At 44.8% G+C, this 26,652-nt stretch overlaps 2 protein-coding genes across 3 annotated transcripts in view; one reads left to right on the top strand and one right to left on the bottom strand.

The window, feature by feature from the left end:
- The window catches only part of LOC120431867 (coatomer subunit epsilon-like), a 379,780-nt gene that overhangs the window by 17,768 nt on the left and 335,360 nt on the right, over nt 1-26,652 (bottom strand). The window lies entirely within an intron of this gene.
- Nucleotides 857-12,561, top strand: LOC120430338 (uncharacterized). Of its 2 annotated transcripts, none has more exons than XM_039595440.2 (4): nt 857-1,282; nt 8,689-8,916; nt 8,986-10,274; nt 10,338-12,561. In XM_039595440.2, the coding sequence occupies exons 2-4, from the start codon at nt 8,814-8,816 to the stop codon at nt 12,333-12,335; spliced, it is 3,390 nt and encodes a 1,129-aa protein (XP_039451374.1). In that variant the 5' UTR covers nt 857-1,282; nt 8,689-8,813; the 3' UTR covers nt 12,336-12,561. The 2 variants fall into 2 exon arrangements, with proteins under 2 accessions (XP_039451374.1, XP_039451373.1); XM_039595439.2 differs by lacking the exon at nt 857-1,282 and adding an exon at nt 2,410-2,661.

The raw sequence follows: 26,652 nt of genomic DNA, 5'->3' as shown, positions 1-26,652 counted from the left end.
TAGATTAGATTAAAATATTGAAATAAAATCCATCACATTTTTCGAAAATCATCACTGTAATGTTAAATGTTATTTATTCTTGCCATAAAAAGTTTCTTCTTATATTAAACGTAAAAAAACTATTACCGATACAACGATTTTGTTCCAGAAATGCATGATAGTATAAAAAACTTTCCAACTTTCAAATTAAAATTTTTGAACTTTTTACGAATATTCACCAACGCGAACTTTTAACCCAACGAACGATCTTTTTATATTTACAGTGTTTTTTCTTTGTGTGTACTAATAAAAGTAAAAAAAAATCGCAAAGACTCAAAGAACTGCCGAATATCACGTTGGAGGTACTTTTCAATTCAAATGAGGAAAAACCAATTGGGTCCTAAAATGAAGCTTAGATTGCTGATATTATTGTTTACAACGATAAAGCTTATTTTTCTGAGTACAATGACTCTTTGTCCGACCACAAAGAGTTTAAAATAAATTTTTAGATCAATTTTGAAAAAATAACCTCGCGGTCCTTCTTGACAGAAAAGGTTCTACTTGACAGCTCGTTCCAAGGGGACCATAGTTGATCCATCGAAAAAATGTTGTCTTGTCAATAACTTTTTTTTGCATTAAAATTAAAAAAAAGGTGATCAGAAATGGTTTTTAATCGTGTTTTTTACCGTTGTACATAACAATTTACATAGGGCTTCAGTACCCAATTGGGAAAAACGGTCCGATTTGCAATCTTATGTTTACCAAAACATTTTTCGAGTTGCTCATCTTTTACATCTGTGTCCCTGATAAAACAGAGAAAAAAACACCATCGATGCACCCCTCGGCTCAAAGTGAAAATCAGTCCGGGTTTGTTTTCAGTCGCGTGAGGTGGCCTCTCGTGTCCTCTCGCACGGGTTGCGTCCAAAGTTTCGACCAGTCGCCGATCCGCAAGGTGCATTCTCGAACCCGTTACGTGCACCACCGTTAATCACGACTCTATCGGGATATTTTCCACCCCGTAAAGCCCCGATTTTTCCCCTGAAAGTCTAAAGTGTGTGCGTGTGTGCTTCCTGGTAGCTGGGCGGAGGTTGCTAAAAACGGGGTGAAAAGGAAGAGGAAGAAGACGCGACTGTCAACAGCTGACAGTTTACCCAAACGTCAAACGGTGTGCGGTGCAAGAAAGAGACAAAAATCACAACAAACACCGAAAGCATCGGACGCGTACACCAATACTTCATTCATTGACGGACAGTTCATTCATACTCGTAGCGGTATATTGAAGGTGTGCGTGGAAGAGAGCAAGGTTTGTACAGTACAGTGCTGCCAGTTTTTTTGATTTGAGATTTGATTGTTTTGAAAATATTTAATATATTGCTTGTTGATTCTAGATTTTTACCAAAACGAAATTAAAAATTTCATTACTCTCGATTGCAGTTGGTTACAAATGTTACAATCATTTAATTAAATGAAATTAAAACAAAAATTGTGTAAAACTTATGTAAATGCTATATTTTTTTTATTGATCGAACTAAACTTTTTTTTTTAATGTTTGGTTTGGATTGTTCTATGTTTCGGATTGACATTAGTTTTGTTGATTCTTTTTGTTTGTTTCGTATCAACTTGAGCAATAACAACAAAAACACCAACCCCGAAAAAACAACCCAGCAGGAACCACTGCCAAGCTCACAGGTCCTAACGGTAGACACGGCAATTTGTCACAATTTCGCGGAAGCCGTGAAATTGAATTCTAATTTTATTTTTTTAATGTAAGAACGGTAAATTAAAAAGTTGAGTTTTATTTATCATTGTAATATTTTTTTCAATTTCTGAAATATTTCTATTTGGAGTCTAGATAATATTTTATTTAGCAACATGTTGCGTATCAAGCTTTTTAATGTCTTTCTGGAATAAATAAACTTTTTATTACGCAAAATTAGGGTGCTGTAAAGTTAGCTATCTTTTAAAATAGTTTCATTTTAAATGAGTTAGCTCTTTCCTAGAATATTATCAAAAAGATAACCTTTCAACACTCAACTTGGCGGCTCCATAAAAATCTTCTAACAACATCGATTAAATTTTCTTTGTCGTGGACTTAAGGAGGTATTAGACTGTGACAAACAAACAAACGAACTAGCACTTTTTCGTGTTTGGCAGTTTGCCAAACTCGCAAACTGCTTTCTCTCTGGCCATACTGTCAAACATTGCGAGTTTGTTTGTTTGTTTACCGTAGTCTAATAGCTCCTTTAGATTGTCATGTATATTGTAAATCGAATTTCGGAATCTCACAAAAATGTTTTTTTCAGAACTCGTCGTATTTATCCAAATCGACAAGCCTCGTATTATGTACGAATCGTGATAAATTTTATTAATATTTTTCTGCCGTGAATTTATGCCGTGATAAATCACCATTCCTAGCTCTCGTTGCCTATGTGTGTGTCTGCCTGCCCCGTGTGTATAGAGGCCAATCTTGCTCTCACGCTGCAACCCAAGACGGACCAGTCAAATCGAAAAAGCTGCTGCTGCCGTCGAGAGTGTCAAGGAAATTTCCTGCCCCGAGAGCAGCAGAATTAGCAAAGAAGCCAAAATCCAACTCCACCTCGAGGCCAGAGCCAGGCAACAAAGCACGGAACAGCACTGAACCCTTGGATAGCTTCACTCTAATCCCCTGGGGAGCAGCACCAGGTCAGTCTCGTTGTTTCCTTGGCCATTTTAGCCCATTTTAGGGGAACAGCAGAAAAGTGCGTGAGTTGCTTGAGGGTGGTGAAGGCGGTGGTGGCCTACCTCAACTCTCCGGATGACAGCAGCTGCCTGAACAAAAAAAAAAGTTACCCTCAATTCGAATAACCTCGAGAGGTAGTGACGAGGTCAATCCTCTCGTCTGGACTGCCAGTTCTATCGAATGTAGGAAAAAGGTCCGTTCTTGAAAGTGATTGTCCTTCTCTCATTGCTCAAAATTGATTTTCTTCGTTTGTAATTCAATTAGCATCTAAAAGGTTCAAAGTACACGCGCTGCTCATTGAGTAAATCTGACGAAAGTTGGCCATTCTTGATACGGTTCGCCCTTTAATCAATTCTGCTGTGTGAGCGGTGGAAGTTGAGCCGTCATCATGGTTGAATAGGCCTGCAGGAAGTCCAGACATGTGGGATGATAAGGCACTGCGGAGAAAAAAAAAACCATGGCGTTGTATTATCACGCGTCGTATGATGGTGGGCTGGTTTTGATTTCACTTTTTTTTTCTTCCTTTTTCATGTATGTTTGCATTGTGATTGTCATCGCAGCGCATACAGTATCGCAACAACCATTCGCTGCGTTGCGACAAATGAAATGGATTATTGGGCAATGTGACGAAATAGGGGGAATGTGCCTATTGCCAAACATCTCGTAATTTGTTGGCTCATCAAGGAGCTATTACACGCCAAAAGTGAGAGTTTGTCTGCCGTTTTACGCATAACTGTATTATTTTCCTCACCTTACTGAGGAGAGGCTCGAAAATTTGAGCTCCTAGACCCACCTTTACGTATCCATTAGGGTGGGTACGGATTTTGAAAAGTTCTCAGATTAAGTTCTGGTGTGGTTCCCCTTGTAGGGCATACCCATAGGGACTCTCACGCCAAATTTCAGCTCATTTGGTTGAAAACTGGCTTGTCTCAAGCGAGTTCAAGTTTACATAGGATTTACTATGCGAAATTTTGAATTTTCGTTCATTCGCTCCTACAGGCTTAGGGAAAACATGTAGAAACTTCTAGGATGACCAGAAATGAGCGGAATCGTCTGGAGAACAACTTTCCCTAAGAGACCAGGTCGATTCGGTCAACCCCCATCGAGCTCAACGGCAATACATCCGGGGTTTTCGGAACCAACGGTTTTCCCCAGAAAAGCATCAAACTTTCCTTAGCATGCTATGAATGTTTGAAGAACACCGCGACGCCACATGTCAAACAGCTACCACGTGATTTTGATTTTGCACCATAACAGTTTTTTTTCTTATTTGGAGGTTCAGAATACAGCTAAATAGTATGAGGATCACCATAAATGATAATTCTATAGTTCAAAAAGTAATAAAAAGTTATTCTTTATAGGCGATGCTAGTCCACGTGGTAGCTGTTTGACATGTGGCGTCGCGGTGTTCATCAAACATTCATAGCATGCTAAGGAAAGTTTGATGCTTTTCTGGGGAAAACCGTTGGTTCCGAAAACCCCGGATGTATTGCCGTTGAGCTCGATGGGGGTTGACCGAATCGACCTGGTCTCTTAGGGAAAGTTGTTCTCCAGACGATTCCGCTCATTTCTGGCCATCCTAGAAGTTTCTACATGTTTTCCCTAAGCCTGTAGGAGCGAATGAACGAAAATTCAAAATTTCCCATAGTAAATCCTATGTAAACTTGAACTCGCTTGAGACAAGCCAGATTTTAACCAAATGAGCTGAAATTTGGCGTGAGAGTCCCTATGGGTATGCCCTACAAGGGGAACCACACCAGAACTTGATCTGAGAACTTTTCAAAATCCGTACCCACCCTAGTATCCATATCGACTCAGAAGATCTGAGCAAATGTCGTTGAATTTCAGAACCCCATCAAGAGAGCAGAATAAGCCACCTGAGTAAAATGTTTTGAAACCTTTGGGACCATCCACAAACCACGTCTTCGCTTTTTTAGAAATTTTAGACACCCCTTTTTTTGTTTGACAATAGCCGCAAACCTTATATAGCCAAAAATATATATTTTTCGAATTAAAAAAAAATATTTTTGATGTAAGGAATTTGAATAGATCAACAACTTGATAATCAACTTTGAACTAAGGCAAAAGTACCGAAAAACTACCCAAAATGTCCTTTAAAAATCAAACTGACATTTAAATAAAAACGCTTAATTGACCAATACAAAGGAAGCGTTCTTTTATAACATAACGCAAAAAATCTGATTTTTAGACCCCCTCCCCTCCCCTCGTAACAAAATTTCCATACAAATTTTGAAAATTTTGTATGGAGCGTAACACGTCCTCCGACCCCCCCTTCCCCCCCAACTGCGTTACGCAATAAAAGAACGCTCCCAAAATGCTTTTAAATTTAAAAATGGTGTTGTTGTCATCATTTAATTCCGTACAAATCCGGATAATCCGCGAAGATGGTACAGTTGGTAGCCATAATTATATTGCGGATTTCAGAGATTTTTAGACAATCGTGCAATTTGTGGAAAGCTCTCCAACAAAGTGCACACCTCAAACTACAGCAGAAAAAAAAACTATCCAAGACACACACCCTAGTTTGAAACTGTTCTAAAGTGGTCGAGAGCAACAACGCTCAGTCGAGACACGCACCACTCCAGGCGAGAGGGGGGAGAAGGGGTAGGATTTCAAGTGTGCAAATATTTGGTGTGCAGTTATGATTTGCAAGGGTGGAGAATTTGGTGCAAAGTGTGCAATACTTTATGCTGTAAAATCAAGTGTTTCCCAACCAAAGGTTGGGAGGTCAAAAAAAATTTGGCTTCCGCGTGACGAAGAAATGCGTTGGTAGTACCGTCATCTGGGGCGAATCAGGACACATGGGGCGAATTGGGACAGCAGTTTAAGCAATGTTGCAACTCAATATTTTGCTTTTTTGAAGTGGTTTTGGTTAAACCAGATTCAGAGCTAAAAAGCGTGTTCATTCATAAGGGTTTGTTCAAATATTACGTCCAGAGATTTTCGGGATTTCAGACCCCCCCCCCCCCTCCCCCCTGTCACGCACTTTTCCTATACCTTTAACATGGGCTGTCACAAAACCCTAGACCCCCCTCCTCCCCCTATTCCTGGACGTAATTTTTGAACGAACCCTAATACGTGTTGTTCCTATTCAGACTGTACTCCCGATTCTCCCCAGTTGACAGAAGGTGATTTTTGTGTGGTTTAACTGAGCTAAATAAACTCATAAGTGAATGAGACTTTTCAGATGTGCAGTGCCCATTTTCAGTACAAATCTAGACTTAATTAGGTCCTATAAAAAAATGTAAACATTGAGTGTACACTCAAACCCCGATGGGTTGACACCAACTGTTGTCAAACGATCGGGGTCACTTTTTAGTTTGACACCCCTTTCACACGGAGTTCACACTCACTACCAAACGTTTGTTTTGATAGTGTTCGTAAGCGCCGTGTAAAAAGTGACAGCTTGTCCCTTTTTAGTTTGACTTTGACTAACCATCGGGGTACAAACTAAAAAAGTGTCAAACGAAAAAGTGACCAACCACCGGGGGTTGAGTGTATCACGCTAACTCCGAAGGAAATTAACATAAGGTGTAAATGCGATTAATCGATGCCTGTTACACCTAACAAATAAGACTGCTGAGCAGGGATGGAATAATCGCAAAAAAAAAAACATTTTCGCTTGCTATTTATTTTTCACCCACGAAAAAGAGAGCAGGCGAATCACGCAAAAGAAAATCGCTTTCGAACTTCTCCGGGAAAATCGAGAAATGAGGATTTTTTGTGAATTCGATGCCAACATTTCAAAAAGCATCATGTACAAACTATGCGTTTTGAGAAAAACGCATTTGAATGTTGAGCATCCATTTTCAATTCCCATTTTAATATAAAAGTAAAATAAGATGTTCTCATGATAACAAACGATGAAAAACGTTGCTTTTATTGATACTTGATCATCCAAATTCAATTAAACATTATTTCCGTAATTTTCTTTGCGAAAAACAAACATAACTTCTTTTGAAATCACCAACGTCTATATCACCCTGCTGTCATTGAGGGGGGCGCTTTGTTATGATTCGTTTTTCTTCGCCGAATGTACATGGCGCTTTGTTCATGATGCTTTTTTTTCGTCACGAGGTTTATGTAGTCTTTTGTTTGACAGGTTGACAGGGCAATATAAACAGGGACTGCTGATGGCAGAGATTTTGTTTATGTTACTTTATTTAAAATCATGATTAAACAGACTTGACTGAAGTAACTTTTGCTCTTTTTTGGTGGAGAGGTAGCTTATTAGGAGTACTTTCAGAATATGCAATAACCCAGAAAATGTCAAAATGTACATGATGCCTTTTGAAATGTTACCGTCGAATTTCCTTGTCAGCACCACTTGACATTGTTTATTTCGCTTTGTTTGCAATACATTACAGGAGGGCCTCGTGGCGCGGTGGTTAGCGGCTTCGGCTGCCGATCCCTAAGTTGCTATTGGGCGCGGGTTCGATTCCCGCCTTATTCTGCTGGCCTTCCATCAAATGGGGAAGTAAAACATCGGTCCATTTGCGTAAAAGAGGTATTGGGTGACTCAACACACATAACCTTCGGACGGCTAGAAATGAGCAGAAACTTGCAACACAGACTACAAAAGACCCGGGGGTTGTTAAAGTGGATTGCTTTGCTTTTTTTTACATATTACTGCGGGCGTTAATAATTAGAGTTCACGCGCGGTGATACGACCGCAAGATAATGGTCGCATGACAGCCGCATGACAACCGCAGAACAAATTTTTGGCTGTTGTCAAAGGTTGCCTTGAGTTTTCAGCTGACTTTTTTGAAAATATTCAAAACAAACCAAGTTGACAGCCAAAACAACGTAGAATTTCAGTTCAACTTGCTGATTTTTACACTGCGGTAATTAGGCGGCAATAATCTTCTGTCACTCACAGCGATGGAGAAACGTGATTTTATCTCGCAATAAGCAATACATTGCACTTCTACAAAAAGTTACAGCTCATTTTTCGACGTGTGACGTTACACTTGCGAGTGTAGTAGTGAATAAGATGTTCCACCGAATAATCAAGATGATGATTTTTGGAGATTCCTTTTACCGATTTTTCGTGCGCGAGAGAGTAGAGCCATCATCTTTACCATATCAAAATGAGTGATACGAACTTATGCGACTGTGGGCATCAGGACATCGATCATCTCGTATGGGCATGTCCAGATCACAACGTTCACAGAATTAAGTTGAAAGATACCCTCAGGGCCCGATGAAGACCACCAGAAATCTCGATGCGAGACGAGTTATCTCAACTAGACCTTGATGTTCTCTATCCGATCTATCAGTTCCTCTTAGATTCCAAAATATCCATTTAGTTTTTCTTCAGTTAGTTTTCCTTCAGTTAGTATAACTCGCCTTCACACAAAGCCGTCGTTTCTGGTTTGCACTGGAAGCAGAGCAAGATCACGCCTCAGCAGCTGGACACCGAGTTGCGGCTGAAGACAAAAACAAAGGCCAGCCGTTCCAACCAAGACCCCTACACAATCCTCCTTCCCTTCCCACGCCTTGTTATGGCTTGTAATTTAATTTTTCATAGTTTTTGATACCACAAAAGACCCGAGGGTTTTAATTAAAGTCGATGGTTTTTGTTTTGTTCTTAAAAATAGTCAAAGAAGCTGAATTAATTGTTGATAAAGTTATTCCTCGTTTTTCTCCACTTGAATAAATATAATAAATTCAAATAGAATTCAGGTAGCTCTTAAAGTCGAATTGGTTTGATGCTAATGACTTTAGAGACCTACTTAATGATCTATCAATTTTTGAATACCCTGTCGATATGTTTCTAGGTAAAATGATAAAATCACCTAACAGGTGAAAGAAACAATGTTATTTGTTTTTATATATTTGAAGCTACCTTATCGGTCAATTTCGCCACAGCAAATACCATTAGCCCCTGGTGCAATCATGAATCACTGACCGATATGAAGCGTGAGAAACAAATCGAACGTGTTTAACACCGTTTTTTTCGCCCACAGGTATTCGTCAGAACAAAAACATTCACTTTGGTCTACCTATTTGTAACCCGACGTCGACTGAAGTGAAAAAGCCAGATCAATTGAAGAATTTGAATTGATAACAACCTACCACACGAATCAGCAAGATGAGTAACCGGGACAGTACGACGGCCTCTACTATGGCCAAGCTGAAAGGTCAAAAGTGGAAGCTGTTTGCCGAGCTCGCCAACAAATGGACCGGTCTAGATTGTGAGTTTCATTGCTTGTTACGAAAATTGCGCGCCAATCAATTAAACGCGCAATATTTTTTTGTTCTAGCTGACGACGAGGACATTCCAATCAGTGAGTTGACGGGAGAGCACCGAAAGTCGTCCAAAAGTCATGGCAGTCACCACAAGAGTAAGAGTTCGTCGTCGTCTTCGTCGTCATCTGCCACCGCCAACAGTCAAAATGCCGCACGCAGCAGCAGCAATGCTTCGGCGAACCGGCCAAAGGGCAGCGTGATGCGACTGGACCGGGCCGACATGGGCCTCTACGGGTTGTGCCCCGAGACGGATCCTTTTTACGCAGTCATCTGTGATATCTGCGGCAGCGTGGTCAAACCACAGGGCCTTCAGAAGCATATGAGTAATCGTCACCATTCCTACTACAGCCACGCTGCCAAGAACGTGTCGACGTCGTCGTACAGCAGTCGAGATCACCACTCGTCGAGCAGCAGTGAAGTGAGCTCGCGAAGCGCTGCAGCCAGTTCCAGTGAGTCGTCCGCCAGCCGGTCCGAGAAGCTGCATCAATCTTCTAGCAGCAGCAGCAGCCACTCGTCGAAGCAGCAGCACGAAGACTTGGACAATACTCCGCTGAAGATTCGCAGCAGTTCGAGCTCGAAGGTCAAGGGCAAAAACGGCAAAAGCACATCCTCGTCCTCTTCGCACAGTTCCTCGCACCACAACGGCAAATCGTCCTCGAGTGGTAGCTCTTCTAGCAGTTCCAAATCGTCTACCCACAACGACGTCAACCCACCGACTGAAGCTCACAGCAGCAGCAGCAGCGCCAAGCACGAATCTTCCGGTTCAGCCACAGCTGCGGCGCCCGTCGCCGCCAGCAACTCGTCGTCGAGTGCCACCCTACTGGACAAGAAAGGTTCCTCCTCGTCTACCTCATCCGGTGTCAGCAGCGACAACAACAGCACGGCATCGTCCATCAACGCGTCGCCGTCGGGAAAGGGGGGAAAGCGGAGCAGCTCCAGCAAGCTGCCGTCTTCTTCGTCCTCTTCCTCTTCGTCGTCATCCTCGTCGTCGTCTTCCAGCGCGACCAGCGGAAATGGCAGTAGTACCAGTAGCAGCAGCAGCAGCAGTAGTAGCAGCAGTTCCGTCTCCGCTGCAAGTGGCAAGTCCGCGGACCGCAAAGGGGACCGGTCGCGGGAGTACGACCCGGACAAACACTGCGGAGTCCAGTCGGCGGATGGAAAGCGCAACTGCACGCGGCCACTCAGCTGTAAGTCGCACTCGCTGTCGTCGCGGCGAGCCGTCACCGGCCGGAGCAAGGCGTTCGACAAGCTTCTGTCGGACCACAAAGCGGGAGCGGCTGGAGCGGCAACATCCAAGGAAGAAGTGAGTTTGGGAGGGAGGAGGTGGGTTGAGGGTTTTCTTACTGACTTTTTATTTTTGTTTTAGAACTACATCGAGGTGGAATCGTCGAGCAACTCGTCGTCTGGATTTGACACAGCGGATCGGGGTCGCAACGCGGCCGCGGCTACTGCCGGAGAGCATCCCGGACTACCGGAAGGTACCACACATCTGTCGTTTACGCCGGAAAAGTCTAGTCCTCGCGCCGAGAGTGCCCCGTCGACGCCGGGCAGTTTGAAAGCGGCGGCCAGCAGCAGTGGCAGTATTGTGTCGTCTTCGCCGAAATCCGAAGCGAAAACGGACCGCTCGTCGAAGCATAAGCAAAGCAGGGGTACGTCCAGTCAGCCAAAGTATCAGGAACCGCCGGCGTTGGTGCCACCAATTTCTCCGGCTGCGTTCGGCGGACAGCAGCCGCGTTCGGCAGCAAAGCGGGATCAGCAGCAAGTTACGATGCCGGCGGCTGCGGCCGAAATTCTTGCGCAGCACTTTGTCGAAGAAAATCCAAATACGGTCCTGTCCGATGCGACCATCGTGGTAGATCCAACCACGAACGAGTTGAAGCTTTCCGTTTCTGGAACGCTGCATCCGACGAGCGAAAACGAAACTGCCGAGGAATCGATCCAACAATTTGCCAACAGTCTGCAAGAGCAGCAGCTGACCGTTACCGTTCCACTATCTGTGATATCTTCAATGAACATTTCCGGAACGAACCTGGTCAGCGTTAACGCTGGAACCGACGAAGCGGCATTGGCTGGTTCTACGGGCACCACCGTGACGATGCATGCCGGTGAGATCCTAACGACTGCGGATGTGACTTCCGGAGAGGCCGAGCAGCAGCAGTTCATTCCGGCGGAATTGATTGGTCAGCTTCCGCTGGTTCAGGCCACCAACGGTACCGAACTGCACGATCCCAACCAGTACATAACCACCACGACTGGCCAAGAACTGAGCGAACACGCGCTAATTTCAAACTACAACGATCAAATCAACTACACACTACAAACGTTAGCCCAGAATCTTCAGAACGCGGAACAGTTGTCCGGCCAGACGCTTCAAACAGACCTGTCCGAGAGTATAGACGATATCGTACCGACCATAAATCTGCTTCCTTCAACGGCGAACCCATTGGTTCTGCCCCAGCTACAAGCGGATCTGGCCGATTCCATCATTCTAACCCCCAACCAGCTATCGACGATATCGCAATCGCTCGTCGAGCAACACTACATAGAGAACGTAGCGCTCAAGCCGGAACTGGAAATCCTGACCGTCAACACCCCGGTAGACATTTCCAAGCTGAACCTGCTGCGTACGGTCGATGCCGAGTTCCTCAAAGAACGCCATGCCCAACAACAGCAGCAGCAACAGGCCAACACCATGTACCACGCCCAGATCGATGACTTCCGCGGGGTCAAAATGTGGTACAGCAACCTGCCAAAACCGCTGCACGTCAACAACTTCCAGCTGCGTAAGCTCGGCGGCGGTTACGTCATGAACCGGAAGTTGCTGAACATTCGCAAGAACCTGGTCAGCGAATCGAACAACCTCGCCAAGTCGCTCAACTCCCAGCTGTCCCCGATCGGAGGACCGCGGAGTGCACTCAACTTCAACACTTCCGGAGCCCGTTCCGGGGACCTGCTGTCGCCAATCGCCGGAATGGGCAAAAGCAAAGACACCAACGGCGGCCTAGGCCTATCGAGCTCCCCGACCGCCAACCGGCTAGGGCAGGTCAACCGTGGCCAACGACGACTGATACTGCCACAGGCGGCGATCAAAAAACCGACTGAGAAGACTTCCTGTTTGCTAAGTAACGCGTACTTTAAGAATCTTATTAGTTCAATGCAACAACAGCAACAACAAACCGTTAGTCACCAAACCCCCACCACAAACACAAACCACAGCCTGAAACGGCCCTCGTCCTCGTCGCTGACTTCTCTCTCCAACAAGCGGCTGAAGATCATCAACAACCTGCAGAACTCGACCGCCCCGCCGCAGATGCTGCTGCAGCAGGGCAGCAGCAGCGGAAAAGTGAAGCCAAAAGTATTATAATTAGTGATTAGGATCTACAATCTCGACGGCGGCACCGGTGGCGACGTAGGAAAGGGAGGAGGAGCGGGAGGATGCGACACCGACGACGACAGCGAATAGCGAGAGTTGCAAGATCCGGAACAATACAAACCAACAACAGCAAACCAATTGGCCGGCTAGTGCGAGCACAGGCACACAAACAAACACACACACACGTGCCGCTCGGAAACAAATTAAGAAAGAAAAACGGGAATATTTATGGACTGAACGACGAAGATTGAATAATGTTTGTCTCTACGTATATTAAACTTATAAACAAAATAATCAACACATTATTCAACAGATTAGATATAATGTCGATTTAGGGACGTTTTTGAATGACCTTTTCTACTTGATTTTCAAACAGTTTTAGTGAATTTTTTGAATGTTCTTTTTGTTCATAATTCTTACTTTATCATTTACCTTATTTTGTAACGGAATTGTACACAAAATCAATAGAAACAACGCTTTATTTACTGGATCAACTCGAATTCAAATTGTTTTTTTTATATCTCAAAAACCAACCCGATACCAAACCAAAATCCGAAGAGAAAAACGTCCCTTAAAAAAAGTCGAATTCTGCGCTCTGCTTCTGGTTGCAAACAGTTTCCTAATAAAAATTAAACTCAATACACAGAAGAATAGCGGCAGCAGCGTCGAGAAGCAGTCAAACTGATAATCTCCAATCGATAGTGACAGTGACGGAAGGGAAGTATCTTTGTTGAAAAGAGGCTTGACATTGAAGCGAAAGGATACATCAGACGGCAAAGGACAGTTTACGAGTTCCAGTTACTCTGAAGGGCAAAAATATTACAACAAAATAGAAAACAACAAGAAACTACTCATTAAAATTAAACAAACATTGTGACAAGACTAAGTAAATGACAAAAAGTAAAACGCTATGTAAAGTTAGTCCTCTTTTTTGTAATGAGTCCAAATACACGTAATCTTTAATGCATCTATAGTGAAAGTTGATGTTTTAATGTTTAATTTTGAGAAAACACAAGGAACCCAGGATACGGTGAATGGCCATGTGCTCCCTCTGCGTCAATCTTCAGAAAAAAAAACAAATCAAATCAAATTGTTCGCTCTACAGTTCACCCACGTGTTTACAACCGAAGCAAAGCAAAGCAATCCACTTCAACGACACCGAGTCTTTTGTGGTCTCTGTTGCAATTTCTGCTCATTTCTAGCCATCCATGTTATGTCTGGTGAGCCGCCCTAAAACTGTTTTAGGCAAATGGATCGACGTTTTACTTCCCCATCCTCTAGAAGGCGTGGTCAGACAAGTGTCAGTGCGTCTGAAATTGAAATCAGGCTTACTGGGGTGAGAGGCTACCATGCTAACCACTGCACCACCGGACCCGGCCGAAGATAGAGCGCAACATTCTCCGCTCGAAGAGCCCGAGCGCTTTCCGGTCGGCGTCCATTAGAGTCTTCGCTCCATGGCAGTAAAGAATCACAGGGAGTATTAAGGTCGTACATACCATACCAATCAGCATAGCGCACCTGTAGCAAGAAGACGCTTCTATCTTTCTCTATCTTGTGCTGCTACTCTCAAATTTCCCAGGTTACAGATCTTCCGGATATCACCATTCACTTGATCTCCCAAACGTGCTCGCGGTTTCCCTGCTCTTCTGCCCGTTCCGCCAGCTGGTTCAGCGTGGTCAAAAAGCAGTCTGACAGGCCCCACGCTCACACCTGCACTTCACCGTAGACCGTTTGTAGCACCTTCCGTTCGAAAACTCCAAGGGCTCCAAGGGTCCAGGTCTCGTGGCCATAGAGGACTACCGGTCTAACCAGTGTTTTGCACATCGTCAGCTTTGTGCGGCGTTGCACTCGATCCACGGTGAGCGTCTTCCGTAATCCGAAGTAAGCACGATTCCCAGCAAAAATACGAGTCCGGATCTCTTTGCTGGTGTCGTTGTCGGCCGTTACCAGCGATCCCAAGTGCACGAACTCGCTCACCTCCTTCAATTCATAACCATCCACAGTTAGAGGGGTGAGACTTGGTGGGCTGACGTCCTTCGAACCCCTTCCTCTCATGTACTTCGTCTTTGTCGTATTCATACCAAGTCCCACACGCCTTGCTTGTACCTTCAGTCGGGTGTAAACATTCTTCGCCGTCTCCAGGATTCTTGCCACAATGTCGATGTCATCGGCAAAAGCAAGCAACTGGTAGGACTTGTTCATAATCGCGCCACTCGTTTCGATGCCCGCCCTTCGAACAATGCCCTCAAGGACGATGTTGGACAGCGCACAGAACAAGCCATCACCTTGCCGCAGCTCTCGGCGTGATCCAAAGGGTTCCGCTGATTCCCCGGAAACACGCACGGGACACATCACACCATTCAAGGTAGCCTAGATCAGTCGAGTCAGTATGTCCGGGAATCCGTTCTCGTGCATGATCTGCCATAGCTGCTCGCGGTCGACTGTGAATGGATTTGGCTGAAACTATCTCCTTCTAGTTTCCTTCTACAACACTTTGGTGAGGATGTTGTGTCCAATCAGCGTTAGCCCTCCCCAAAATGTTTACCCTCCCCAAAAATGACATCGTCCGAATCTCCCACATGCGGGGAGAAAACGCCATTTATATATCGAACCCCAAGCAAAAAAATCTTACCAGACAAGCACCGAAAATTATGATCAACTTCAAGATTTCACTCAAACTTCATCCTGAAGGGTTTAGATACCTTTGTAAATTTTGATGACCTTTTACATTTTATTTTAACGTTTCAATTCATTTATTATTTTTCCTTCTTTGTTTCCTGAAAATCTGAAAACCGTAATCCTATTATTTGGGCACCTACAGTCATCCCACATATTCGGAACACCCACATATTCGGAACACTTTTGTGGTAATTTGTCAATAGGATGCAAAATGCTACTTTTCTGCCGTCCCTGCTATTTTTAGGGCCTTTATTTGGACATTATCTTGCTATTTCATTAGTAAAAGTAGTACTTTTTAAACAAAAACTGCATTTTCCGACTATTTTATCCAGAGCACCAAAACACACCCTCCAAATTGCCTGTTCCATGAATGTGGGATGTTATTGTGTCTCCCACAATTGTGGAACACCTGAATTTAACTGATATTTTCACAAAAAAAGTTATCAGACCATTCATAAAACATTACCAAGCATTAGTTTTATTGGTTTCAGAGTGCGAAGTCATGATTTTGTAAAAAAATATGTACTCCTGGAGAGAAAAAAAAGTTTGTTTACATCGTAAGAAAAAAGTGTTCCGAATTTGTGGATTTCAAGGGTCAATGTTTTTCTTTAAAAAATTGATATAAAACGTAAAAATGTACAGCCGGTCTATACATCAATCGAAAGATCGCAAGAAAAGCTTTCACATGGAGGTAAAAGCAAATCATTATGTTCAATTATCGATTTTCTATGATTTGTTGAGCATTGGCCGTTCTGTAAACTGTTCCGAATATGAGGGATGACTGTACATTCACACACAAATCAGCCAATCAGCTGGCGCTCGTATTTGCCCTTTCCGAATTGGTAAAGGGCCCTCCGACCATCCCACTTTTCGATGGGTTCAGGGTCCCAGCCATGCGGAGGGAGGTAATATCAAGAAACTATCTCAAGATCAAAATATGAAGTTGGGCCGATCAATATTTTTGGAGACATCGTCAAAATAGTAAGGCCGTTGCAAATATTTTTTGAAGTTTATGTCCCTCGACTCTGACCAAAGTCGAGAGAGGGGGGGGGGGGGAGGCAAAAAAAATAAAAAAGTTTAAAAATTGAATTTACGAGTCATGGTTTCAACATTTGAATGAAAAAAGTGTTTAAAAATGCATTTTACACCTGCCCAGTTGTTTTGCAATCATTGATTTGACTTCTAGTTTCATTAAAATTTTGAAAAAATATTTTTTTTGCCCCCTGATTTTTCGGACCAATTTTGAAGGGGGGGGGCGACATAAACTTTGAAAAATATTTGCAACGGCCTAAGTGTCGGTCAAAATCGTATCCCGCCTGCAGGCGGAAGGGAAGGGACGAACGCTTCCTCCACGTTGATACCAACGATGTCGATGTCGTCACTGTAGCAATCAATTAATCCAACTTTACGAAAGCCTCAGATGTCACGTTAGCTTTTCGCACGCTTGATTTTGTTACGTCAATCGTTGCACAAATCAGTCTAATTTGCTTCGCTGGAAAGCCTTGTTCTACCATAATCTTCCAAAATTCGTTTCATTTGACTTAATCAATCGCCGCCTGTCAAAAAGCTTATGCGCCCTTTTCAATTTTGGCTCCAGATTTGATGCAGAAATTCGGTTATCCACGTAATCCCGTGCTTGAAAATTTCGGTCGGAAGTCCATCCTTTCCTGCGGATTCCCCGTTCCCGGGCTTGCGGTTAAGCTACATCATCCAACGTAGGCGGGTCCACAGCTATTTTATCATCCTCAACGTGTATCCTGTCCTCGACAATTCCCTCTCGTGTCTCGCCGTTCAACAGCTGTTGAAAGTGATCCTTCCACCTAGCCACTATCGCAGTCGTATCTGTCAACAGGTTACCTTCCGTGGCGTTGCACATCACAGGGGAAGGCGTGGTTTTCCTTCTTACACCGATGACAGTTGCGTAAATCCTCCGCTTATCGTTCGCGTTGTTCAGTGCCTCCGCTTCGGCAAGTACCCTTTCGTCGTACACCCGTTCTTTTTGGCGGTGGATTCGTTTCTCGCGTACCTTTATGAGCATACGTTTCCTGGCCTCATTCTTCTCGGCCGTTGCTCGCTGGCACTCAGCATCGAATCACCCTTTGGGTTTGCGTCTTCTGGTCTTGCTACTTACTTCCGTTAGCTGTTGTGTTCGCGATGCTCTGGAGGACTCCCCATTGCTCGTCAAGGTTACCCGTAGGCGTGTCCTCGTTGATCCGCTCGTCGAGCTTCTGAGTATACTCTGCAGCAACGTTGTTACTTGAGAAGCCTCGCAGGCCGCGAGGTCAGCACGATCCACAGACATAGTTCGGATTTTGCACGCTACCAGAAAGTGATCAGAGTTGATGTTCGGTCCTCTGTACGGTCGTACGTCCATCATGTCCGAGAAGTCCACCACAACGTGATCGATTTGAGTGCACGTTTCGCCATTCGAGTGGCGCCGGGTGTGCTTCTGAATGTTTTTTTATTGTTTTGTTTATTGTTTATTCGTCAAGCTTATGTAGACTACTTACAATTTTCTTACATACTAGATATTATTTCTATTGTACAGATTTTTTCGTAGTTCCGGTTTAGACATGTCGAAATGTATGTACTGTGAATTTTCATTATAAAAGCGCATCATTTGATTTAATGGCGAATTTTTTAAATAATTTGTCGTGTATGCAGTCAGTGTTGGTATTATCGCGCTCTCGCGAGAAAATTTTCTCTCTCTCGAGTTCTCGCCGCGAGTCTCGAGCTGCCGAGAGAAACTCACCGATTGCCCGTGCTCTCCTCCGCTCGCGAACGGGCTTTCTCGCGAGCCAGAATTGCCCGTTCGCGAGAAGTTGAACGTGTTAGAAACGAACAAAAAACAACACAGCGATTGAAGTTACACCTCTATACCATCGCCTGGTTCGTATTCATAAGCCTGATGAACAAATTGCTAGCTTGGGACGAACGGCTAGCACGAGGCGCTCGCGAGCGCTCGCGGCGAGAGCGAGAACGCGAACGAAAATGCGAGCGCGAGCGAGAAGAGAAAAGTACTACAAGTTCTCTCCCTCGTTCGCGAGCGAGAAATGCTTTCCTTCTTCTCGCTCGAATTCCAACAATGTATGCAGTTATTCTAAAAAGTGGTGAATGTCTAAGAGTACGGCTTGGTTTATGAATACTATTGCGTATTACTGAAAATAATGCTGCTGACTGTATGCGTTGAGAAATAATGTCGTTGATGAAAGAGAGCATGGCAAATTTACGACGTTCTTGTAATGATTGTATGTTTATGAGCATGCAGCGTGCTTCATACGATGGGAGAGGAAATGCAGTCCAGTTAAGTTTACGTAGTGCGTACAGTAAGAATTGTTTTTGGACAGATTCAATACGTGCTTGGTGTACGGCATAGTATGGATTCCAGACGATACTACAGTATTCCAAGAGTGGCCTGACATACGTTATATAGAGTAATTTAATAGTATACGGGTCCTGGAAGTTGAATGCAAAGCGCTTTATAAAGCCTAATGTACTTTTTGCCTTGTTTATTATTGTGTTATAGTGTTCTACAAAAGTTAGTTGTGAGTCTAGGATGACACCTAGATCACGTACTACTTTGCATTTTTCTACTGGTTGGTTTCCTAATAATACTGTTATGTTTGGTGTTTCATGTTTTCTGCTGAAGGCAATGGAATTACATTTCTTTACATTCAATTGGAGTAGGCTTTTACTACACCATGTGTAGAAAAGATTAATTTTGTTTTGGAATACATGACTGTCATTGGCATTTCCTATTTCCATATACAATTTCATGTCGTCTGCATATAAAAGTACGTTAATTTTTTTAAGAATGAAGGAAATGTCGTTTACATACAAGATGAAAAGAAGAGGTCCTAGATGGGATCCTTGCGGAACCCCAGAGGTGACGTGAATTGATTCCGATAGTACATTTTGGAAGCGAACAATTTGTTCGCGCTTAGTCAAATATGACTTAAGCCATTCCAAAAGATTCGGTTGAATTCCAATTTTCTGCGGTTTGAAGATTAATAATGGTATGTCGATTCTGTCAAATGCCTTACTAAAGTCTGTGTAAATTGCTTCTACGAAATTGCGATTATGCATTGCATTCAGTGTAAAATTTACAAATTCTAAAAGGTTGGTGCTAGTAGAGCGGCCTTTAAAAAAGCCGTTCTGTTTACATGTGATGCGGTTTTTTACTTGCTGAAAGATTTTTTCATTTATAATAGATTCGAAAAGTTTTGGAATGCAAGACAAAAGGGCAATTCCGCGATAATTACGTATGTCTGATTTTGGGCCTGACTTGAAAATAGGCACCAAAAAAGACTTTTTCCATGTTTGTGGGAATTTTCCAGTATTTATTGACATGTTGAAAAGATGATGCAGTGGATATGTCAATTCTTCTGCAAGGTTCTTTAGGAATGCAGGTGCTATTCCGTCGGGTCCTGGTCCTTTTGATGAGTCTAAGTCCTTCAATGCCTGGCGTACTTCCGTTTCTGACAAAGAATTGACTGAGACGTCATTTGGAAATTCCGGTATATATGAAAAGTAGTCGCGGTCGCGGTCTTCTTCGGAAAATGAGGTGTATACTTCTTTGAAAAATTTTGAAAAAAGATTGCAAATTTCTTTTGAGTTACTGCCTACATTTTCGTCCAGTTGCATTTGCGATGGGAAGTTACTACTTTTGGATTTGGATTTTACGTAATTAAAGAAATTTTTCGGGCATGATTTGACTTCAGATTCGACTTTACTATTATATTCTTCGTTGGCAGAATTGAGTGCCGAAAAAAAATGGTCGGTAATATTCAGATAATTCAGAAGATTTGTGTCATTTGTATTGTTTCTGTATAGTTTGTAGGCTTTTTGTTTTCTATTTTTTAAATTTCTTAGTTGTGGAGTGAACCACACTGGGTATTTATTGCCTGTGTTATTACGTCGTCTTCTTCTAGTAGGTACGGTTTCAGATGTTATTGTGTTAATTTCCGTATGGCTTCATCCATAAAGTACGTCACGCAAAAATCAGCCAAAATTTATCCCCCCCCCTCCCCCCTTTGTCACGCTTTTCCTATACTTATAACATGCAATGTCACACTTGCTCAGACCCCCCCCCTCCCCCCCCTAGAGCGTGACATACTTTATGGATGACGCCTATAGAATTTTCCTACACTGAAAATATGCCACACTTTTTATTCAAGTGCTCAAACACTTGAATGATTGAATAAAGTCACATCGTAGATCTAATTGCTTTGTGTTTCAACATCAATCCAAACCACTATCAAATGCAAGTGTTTGGGCGGTTGACTTTTTGGTATTTTTTAACATGTTATTTTCATTCGGGTGGCTCAAGCTTTTCAATTGTTTTGCTCATGAATTTGTCCCACCGTCTTGAACTATTCAAAGTGATGAGCAAAACACTTGAAAATGATCTTAAGATCTACCCAAAACAGGCACTATTCAAAGTCAACGTGATTATCCACATGAATTTAATGTGTTTCACTGATTGATTTTTGCGCGACTTTCATCGAAGGCTAGAAGCGAGGCAAGAACCAATAGCACAAAAAACTCTCCCATCTTCAACTGGCCGGCCGGCGCAGTGGTAGCGTGCACGACTAGCAAGCGAGAACCTGTAAATCGCTTGTACGTACTTTTATTTTTCAACACCATTTAAAATTCAAGTGTTTGGCTATTGACATTATTTCATGGCCAATCACCGACATTTCAAGTGTTTTGCGATTGATATTTGAGAGCTCTGTACAGCAGGGCCAGATCATGTTGTTGGCCTTCGTAGAGTGGACTGTACTTTTCTCGCGGCGACCGGACGTTTCGGATAGATGCAAAACACGACCTCTCGATTCAACGTGTGAAACTCAACTCAACTTTTATTCTGTATGCATGCGTGTGTGAGTGTGTTAGTGTGTAGTGTGTACGTCAAACTCGTCAAACCGCACAGGGTGCGTCAAAACTGCAGGCTGGGGATGTTCATGTGTGAACGACATACTCCCGGGCGTTGAAATACCGATTTCAATCACCTTCCTCCTCGTCAAACGCTGAAGACTCGCTCTCTCCGGGACCGCGCTCTAATCAACAACACCCTCGGCAAGACATCGATCATCGATCTCCGCATCATCGGCACGACGCTGCTCATCCACTCGGAGTCGACGTATCTGTCCTCACTGCTCTTCTGGTGGTGTTCGTTTCGATGATCTGCTCTCCGCAGCAAAACGTCACGCACACTAGTCATCGCTTCGCGTGCTGCCTGCTGCGTCTCTCTGCTTCACCAACACATGCAACTGTGCCTTTCTCCCCTTTTCCTTCCGCTTTCTGCTCAGCACCTGCTTTCAATCGGGGTGGCGTCGATGGGGGGTGGCGACGACGACGGTGTTCACTTCTTCTGCTTTGAAAACGGAACGCCTTCGGGCTAGTTCCGTCGCGATCACAACTTCCGGATCAGTTTCGCCGATCTCCGGACAGTGTAACTCGATGATTCCATGCAGCAGCAATGCGTTTCTGTTCCGACCGCGGAACGCACATTAGCTCTCAAACCTTTTTCCGAGGCAAAGGGAAGCCAACAACAATTACAAACTGTTGCTCAATAAACGAGACGGCACGGCGTCTCGATTCAGATCTTCCGAGTGACTGACGTCACAGTATTCCTCGCACTTCGCACAGCAGAAGAACACTTTGTTAGAGTTGTGGAAACAGGCGACTGTTCAGGTTGAAGGTAGTTAGAAGAATGATTTATTTAAACAGCTTTAACAAATAGGTTAACTACGATTAGGTTCTCTAACTCCACAGCTTGCTTGATCCCAACACTCCTCCTCAAGCTGCGTTGGTTGGGGAACTCATCAATTCCTTTCTCAGCATCTCCAGCTTGACCTTCGAAAGCAGCGACCATCAGCTCCGGCTCTGGTCGTCTCCCACGTTCGGCATTAGCTTCATCCGCTACAGCAACTTCTGGCCGGCCTCCGCCTGCGCCACGTATTCGACTTGGTCCTGATGATCGTCGTCGTGGTCCTCCAACTCGTTCGTGGCGTTTGGATCCCGCAGCGTCTGCTCAGCTTCGGTCCAGCCCGTCTGGCTCGGGTTGCTTACCTTGCGTCCCAGAGTGGACGCACTGATCGCGATGTCAGTCCGTGTGTTAACCGCAACGTACAGCAAAGCACTAACGAGACTCTGGTAGTCGTCCTTCCGGGGTAGCGATTCCTCCTCCTTTTGCTGGCGTTTCGCGCAACCTTCTTGACCAATCCTTACAGTAATCGTATGGATGTACGCGTTTTGGTCCTGCCAGAACCGTCCGTTCTGCGAACCATCGAACGATCTATTGTCGGCCTTCTTCCTCACGAACAAACAGGGGTCCGCTTCTGACGGCTGGTACTCCAAGTTTCGCAGCACGTCAGAAATCTGCTGGTTCCAGACGCGTCCCGCCTGCTCCAGCCCGTAACAGCTTTTCTCAAGAAAGTAGACATCGCCCGGTAGCATTGCGCCGGTCTCAAAACTGGCCGAGCTCTCGTGAAGGAACTGCATCTTCTCCTTCAATACACGCAACCACTTCTCGCGGTACGAGCACTCCTTCTCATCAGCAAACGTACGGGGCTTCCAGGGCTCCTGGAAAGGGTCAACCAGGTCCCGACATCGCAAGACACCTTGAGTCGTACGACAAACACTCCGCCCATCTTGCAGCTCCTCCTGTCTGCCTGCAGTCCGGATCTCAACGTCTTCGGGCGACAACGCGTCATCAATGTCGTCCGTATCATTCCGTCCGTCGCCGGAAACCTCCACCTCGAAATCGCTGGAGTCTGCCTCGATCGGGTCATCAGCGTTCTCCTCGCCATCGTAGACCGCTCCAGGATCCTCACCGCCGTCGTGTTCACCATTGGGCACTAGAACAACGGGTACGTCATCAGCCTCACATTCTTTCGGGAAGACTTCAGAAAATGGATAAAGAACGATACTTCCCTGCGAAGGTTCGGTTTCCCGAACCTCCTGATGTGTCATAAAATGACAATGTCGGCTGATGGTCCACTCGTGCGTCTCCGGATCGATGGAACGAGACGAGCGACTCTTGCGCTCCGAGACTCCATTCCGCCGCAGCGCTTCACGAACCGGCCGCATCTTGTAGAGTCCGCCGGCCATCGCCGCGGATCCAATCACCTTGTTGTTCTTGAGAATCCGGCATCCGCTCGCATCGAAATCGACCTTGGCCCCGCAGGCAGTCAGCTTCTTCACAGAGATGATGCTGGTCTCGAACTTGGGCACGTACATCACATCGGACAGGACAACGTCGTTTCGTTTGCCCTCCGGAGACTCCCAGATCAACTTACATGAGCCAACACCCTCCGAGGTCGTCTTCTTGCCGTCCGCAAGGTAAACGTCCTGCTTCACGCTCCGATCCATCGACACGAAACAATCAGGATTGACGCACATGTGGGACGTAGCCCCCGAGTCGATGATCCACACGTCACGACCGCTCTTCTGGTCCAGCGTCAAAAACGAAAAATTCTCCTTGGCGTCTTCGTGAGCAGTCTTCGCTTGGGGCAGGTCCGGCTCGGCCTCCTACTGACTCGACTCACCGTTTTTCGCCCGACAAAACTTCTCCTTGTGGCCCGGCTTCTTGCAGAAGTAGCAGATCAACACCTTCTTGCGCTTCTGGTGGTCAACCTTGAGGACAGATTCGCCGGCTCCGCGAGTTCCACTTTTGGCCACTTCGTCCACCAGTTTCATCTTGACCAGCTTCAGAGTCAATTCCTCGTCGGATCTCGCCTCCAAAGCCGTCGTAAGGGTGTTGAACGAGCTTGGCAAACTCCGCAGGATCATGGCCACGCACAGGTCCTCGTCCAGCTCTTGACCAGCCATCGCCAGCCTCTCGAAAATTTCTTCCATCTGCTGGACATGCTGCTGGATGTCCTCTCCTTCCGAGTACTGCATCCCGCACAATCGCTTCAGCAGAGCCACCTTAGACGTCAGGGTGACCGTCTCAAAGTGGTCCTTCAGGGCGTTCCAGCAGAGCTTGGCCGTCGTCGCATTCTTGATGAGAGGCAACTGGGAGTCCTCCATCAGCAGCCCGATCGTGGCCCGCGCCCTCTGGTCGCCGTTGTCCCAAGCTTCAATCTCCGCCGCGTTGAGCACGACTTGGTCCGCGCCAGCAGCAACATCCGATCCGGAACCGACAGCCGCTCGCCGTGGAACCGGCTTCGTTCCGACTACGTACCGCCACAGGTCGTCCCGGATGAGCAGGAACTCCACCTTCCGCTTCCAGCTGCAGTAGTTGGTTCCGTTTAGCTTCACCACTCCAATCCGGTCCATCTTCAGTGGGGTCTTGAAAATTTTCTTCGTGAAAAAACTTCTTGATGTTTGTTTCGTCGCCTGGTTACAGGTGCAGGCCCATAACCTGTTAGAGTTGTGGAAACAGGCGACTGTTCAGGTTGAAGGTAGTTAGAAGAATGATTTATTTAAACAGCTTTAACAAATAGGTTAACTACGATTAGGTTCTCTAACTCCACAGCTTGCTTGATCCCAACACACTTCAGTTTTCCTTTTCGAGGTAAGGGCACCTACACCAACTGGAGTCTCCAATATGATGCTCGTTCACTTGTTCCGCGACGACACGGCGTCACATTTGCGGACACGGCCACAAATGCTCGATTCTTTCGCAGCAACCGCTTTTACCCGAAAGCGCGTCACTACAACCGACCGACAGCAGCGATCGAATGCTCGTAAACTCTTTCCCTTTCCGAGGAGGGAAAGAGCTTCCGTCGAGATTCACTGGGTCTCGCGATCCGGTTCCGTAAGGACCATGTTGGCCTTCGTAGAGTGGACTGTACTTTTCTCGCGGCGACCGGACGTTTCGGATAGGTGCAAAACACGACCTCTCGATTCAACGTGTGAAACTCAACTCAACTTTTATTCTGTATGCATGCGTGTGTGAGTGTGTTAGTGTGTAGTGTGTACGTCAAACTCGTCAAACCGCACAGGGTGCGTCAAAACTGCAGGCTGGGGATGTTCATGTGTGAACGACACATGTGTAGAACACTTCGTTGAGCTGTGTAAGTTTTGCTCAGTGTACTAATTCGTCGACATTTCCTTCATTATTAAATAAATTTTGCCAGTCAATTGCAAGTAGTTTACGTTTGGCTTCTACAAAGTTTGTTTTATTGTATTCCAGGACTTCTTCATATTCTCAGTAAATGGGCAAAGTGTTTTTATGGACATAAATAGAATATTCAATTGCTGTATGGAAGACTTCATTCTTCCAAAGGGGGGTTACAGATTCTTGTACATGAAAGTCTTCAATACAGTTAGTGAATAAAAGGTCTAAAAATGAATTTCTTTGGTTTTTTACATGATTGATTTGGAAAAGTCCATAATTTGCAATATTGTCAAAGAGAAAATGCAAAGTTTCATTTTCCCCAATGACTGGGAGAAGAATTGCTTCATTTTCTTGGTCAGATATAAATTCGACTTTGCTTTGATTAAAGTCGCCATAAATGTGAAGTTTTACTTCCGGTTCCATTTTTGATGTTATGATTTCTACTGTTTTAAAGAATAGTTCATACGACTGTTTATTTGCATGGTCCGGCGGAAAGTATACTGATGCAAAAATGTGTACTTGGCCTGCAATAGTGGCTTTGGCCCAGACTTGTTCAAATTGAAAATGTTTTTCAGTTACAATTTCTTTTAGATTAAGTCTGGCATTTATGGCTAAGAGGACGCCGCCTCCTGACTTTTTCTGACTGAGATTTAAATTTCTATTGCCTAGGAATACAAAATAATTGTTTCCAAAAATTTCTTCAGGGTGGACGCTTTCGTCCCAGTTAGTTTCAGTTCCAAGAATAATGTCGAAAGAATGTGAGAGAATGTTTAAAGAAATTTCCTTCATTTTGCCTGGGCTTTTCATGCGATTGAAATTCTGACAATAAATTAGAATTTCATTCGCATTCTGTTGTTCCGTTGAAGAAATTTTTGGAGACATACTTAAATTATTAATAGTACTTACTGCCTCTTGCGAGGGTGTCATTTCTTCTTCCGAGCAAAGACAGACCAAATTGACCAAACGTAGGCCGTTATCATTCGTGCGAGGATGAAGGCTCTCCTTTCAGATGACTATTTTCACGTCGTGTCTTGGGCACTCTCCATAGGTCTTATCGAGACGCTCGTATAAAGCGTCTTTTTCGTCATCGGGCTTGTCGTTCGTCGTTGCGTAGATGTTGATCAGGCTGTAGTTGAAGAATTTGCCCTTTATTCTCAACACGCAGATCCGGTCATTCACCACCTTCCACTTGATTACTCGGTTCTTCTCCAATCACTACGAAACCGACTCCGTACATCGCCTTTTCGCCGCCAATGTAGTAGATGTGGTACTTGAATGAGGTGTTGGCGATGGGGTCCACCGCCGTGTACTCTCTCGCTTTTCATTACCGGTCCACCGAACTTCCTGGAGGGCAGCCCCCCGTTCACGTTCAGCTTGTGCAGCTCCCGAGAAGGCCAGCACGTGCAGGTTATCTACGGCCAACGCTGCGACGTTATCTTGAACCTCCAACAGGTTTCCCACAATTCTGAATACTTTTCGAACGTTGGTAAATCTCTTGCAGCGGATGCTTCAGTCACTTAAACTTGCTTATTTTATAAGATAACAGTTAAGCTTTACGCT

This window comes from Culex pipiens, chromosome 3 (genome assembly GCF_016801865.2).
Source record: "Culex pipiens pallens isolate TS chromosome 3, TS_CPP_V2, whole genome shotgun sequence".
NCBI classification, from domain to species: Eukaryota; Metazoa; Arthropoda; class Insecta; order Diptera; family Culicidae; genus Culex; species Culex pipiens.
Note: the sequence above shows the minus strand (reverse complement) of the source record. Positions and strands in the feature narration are given on the sequence as shown.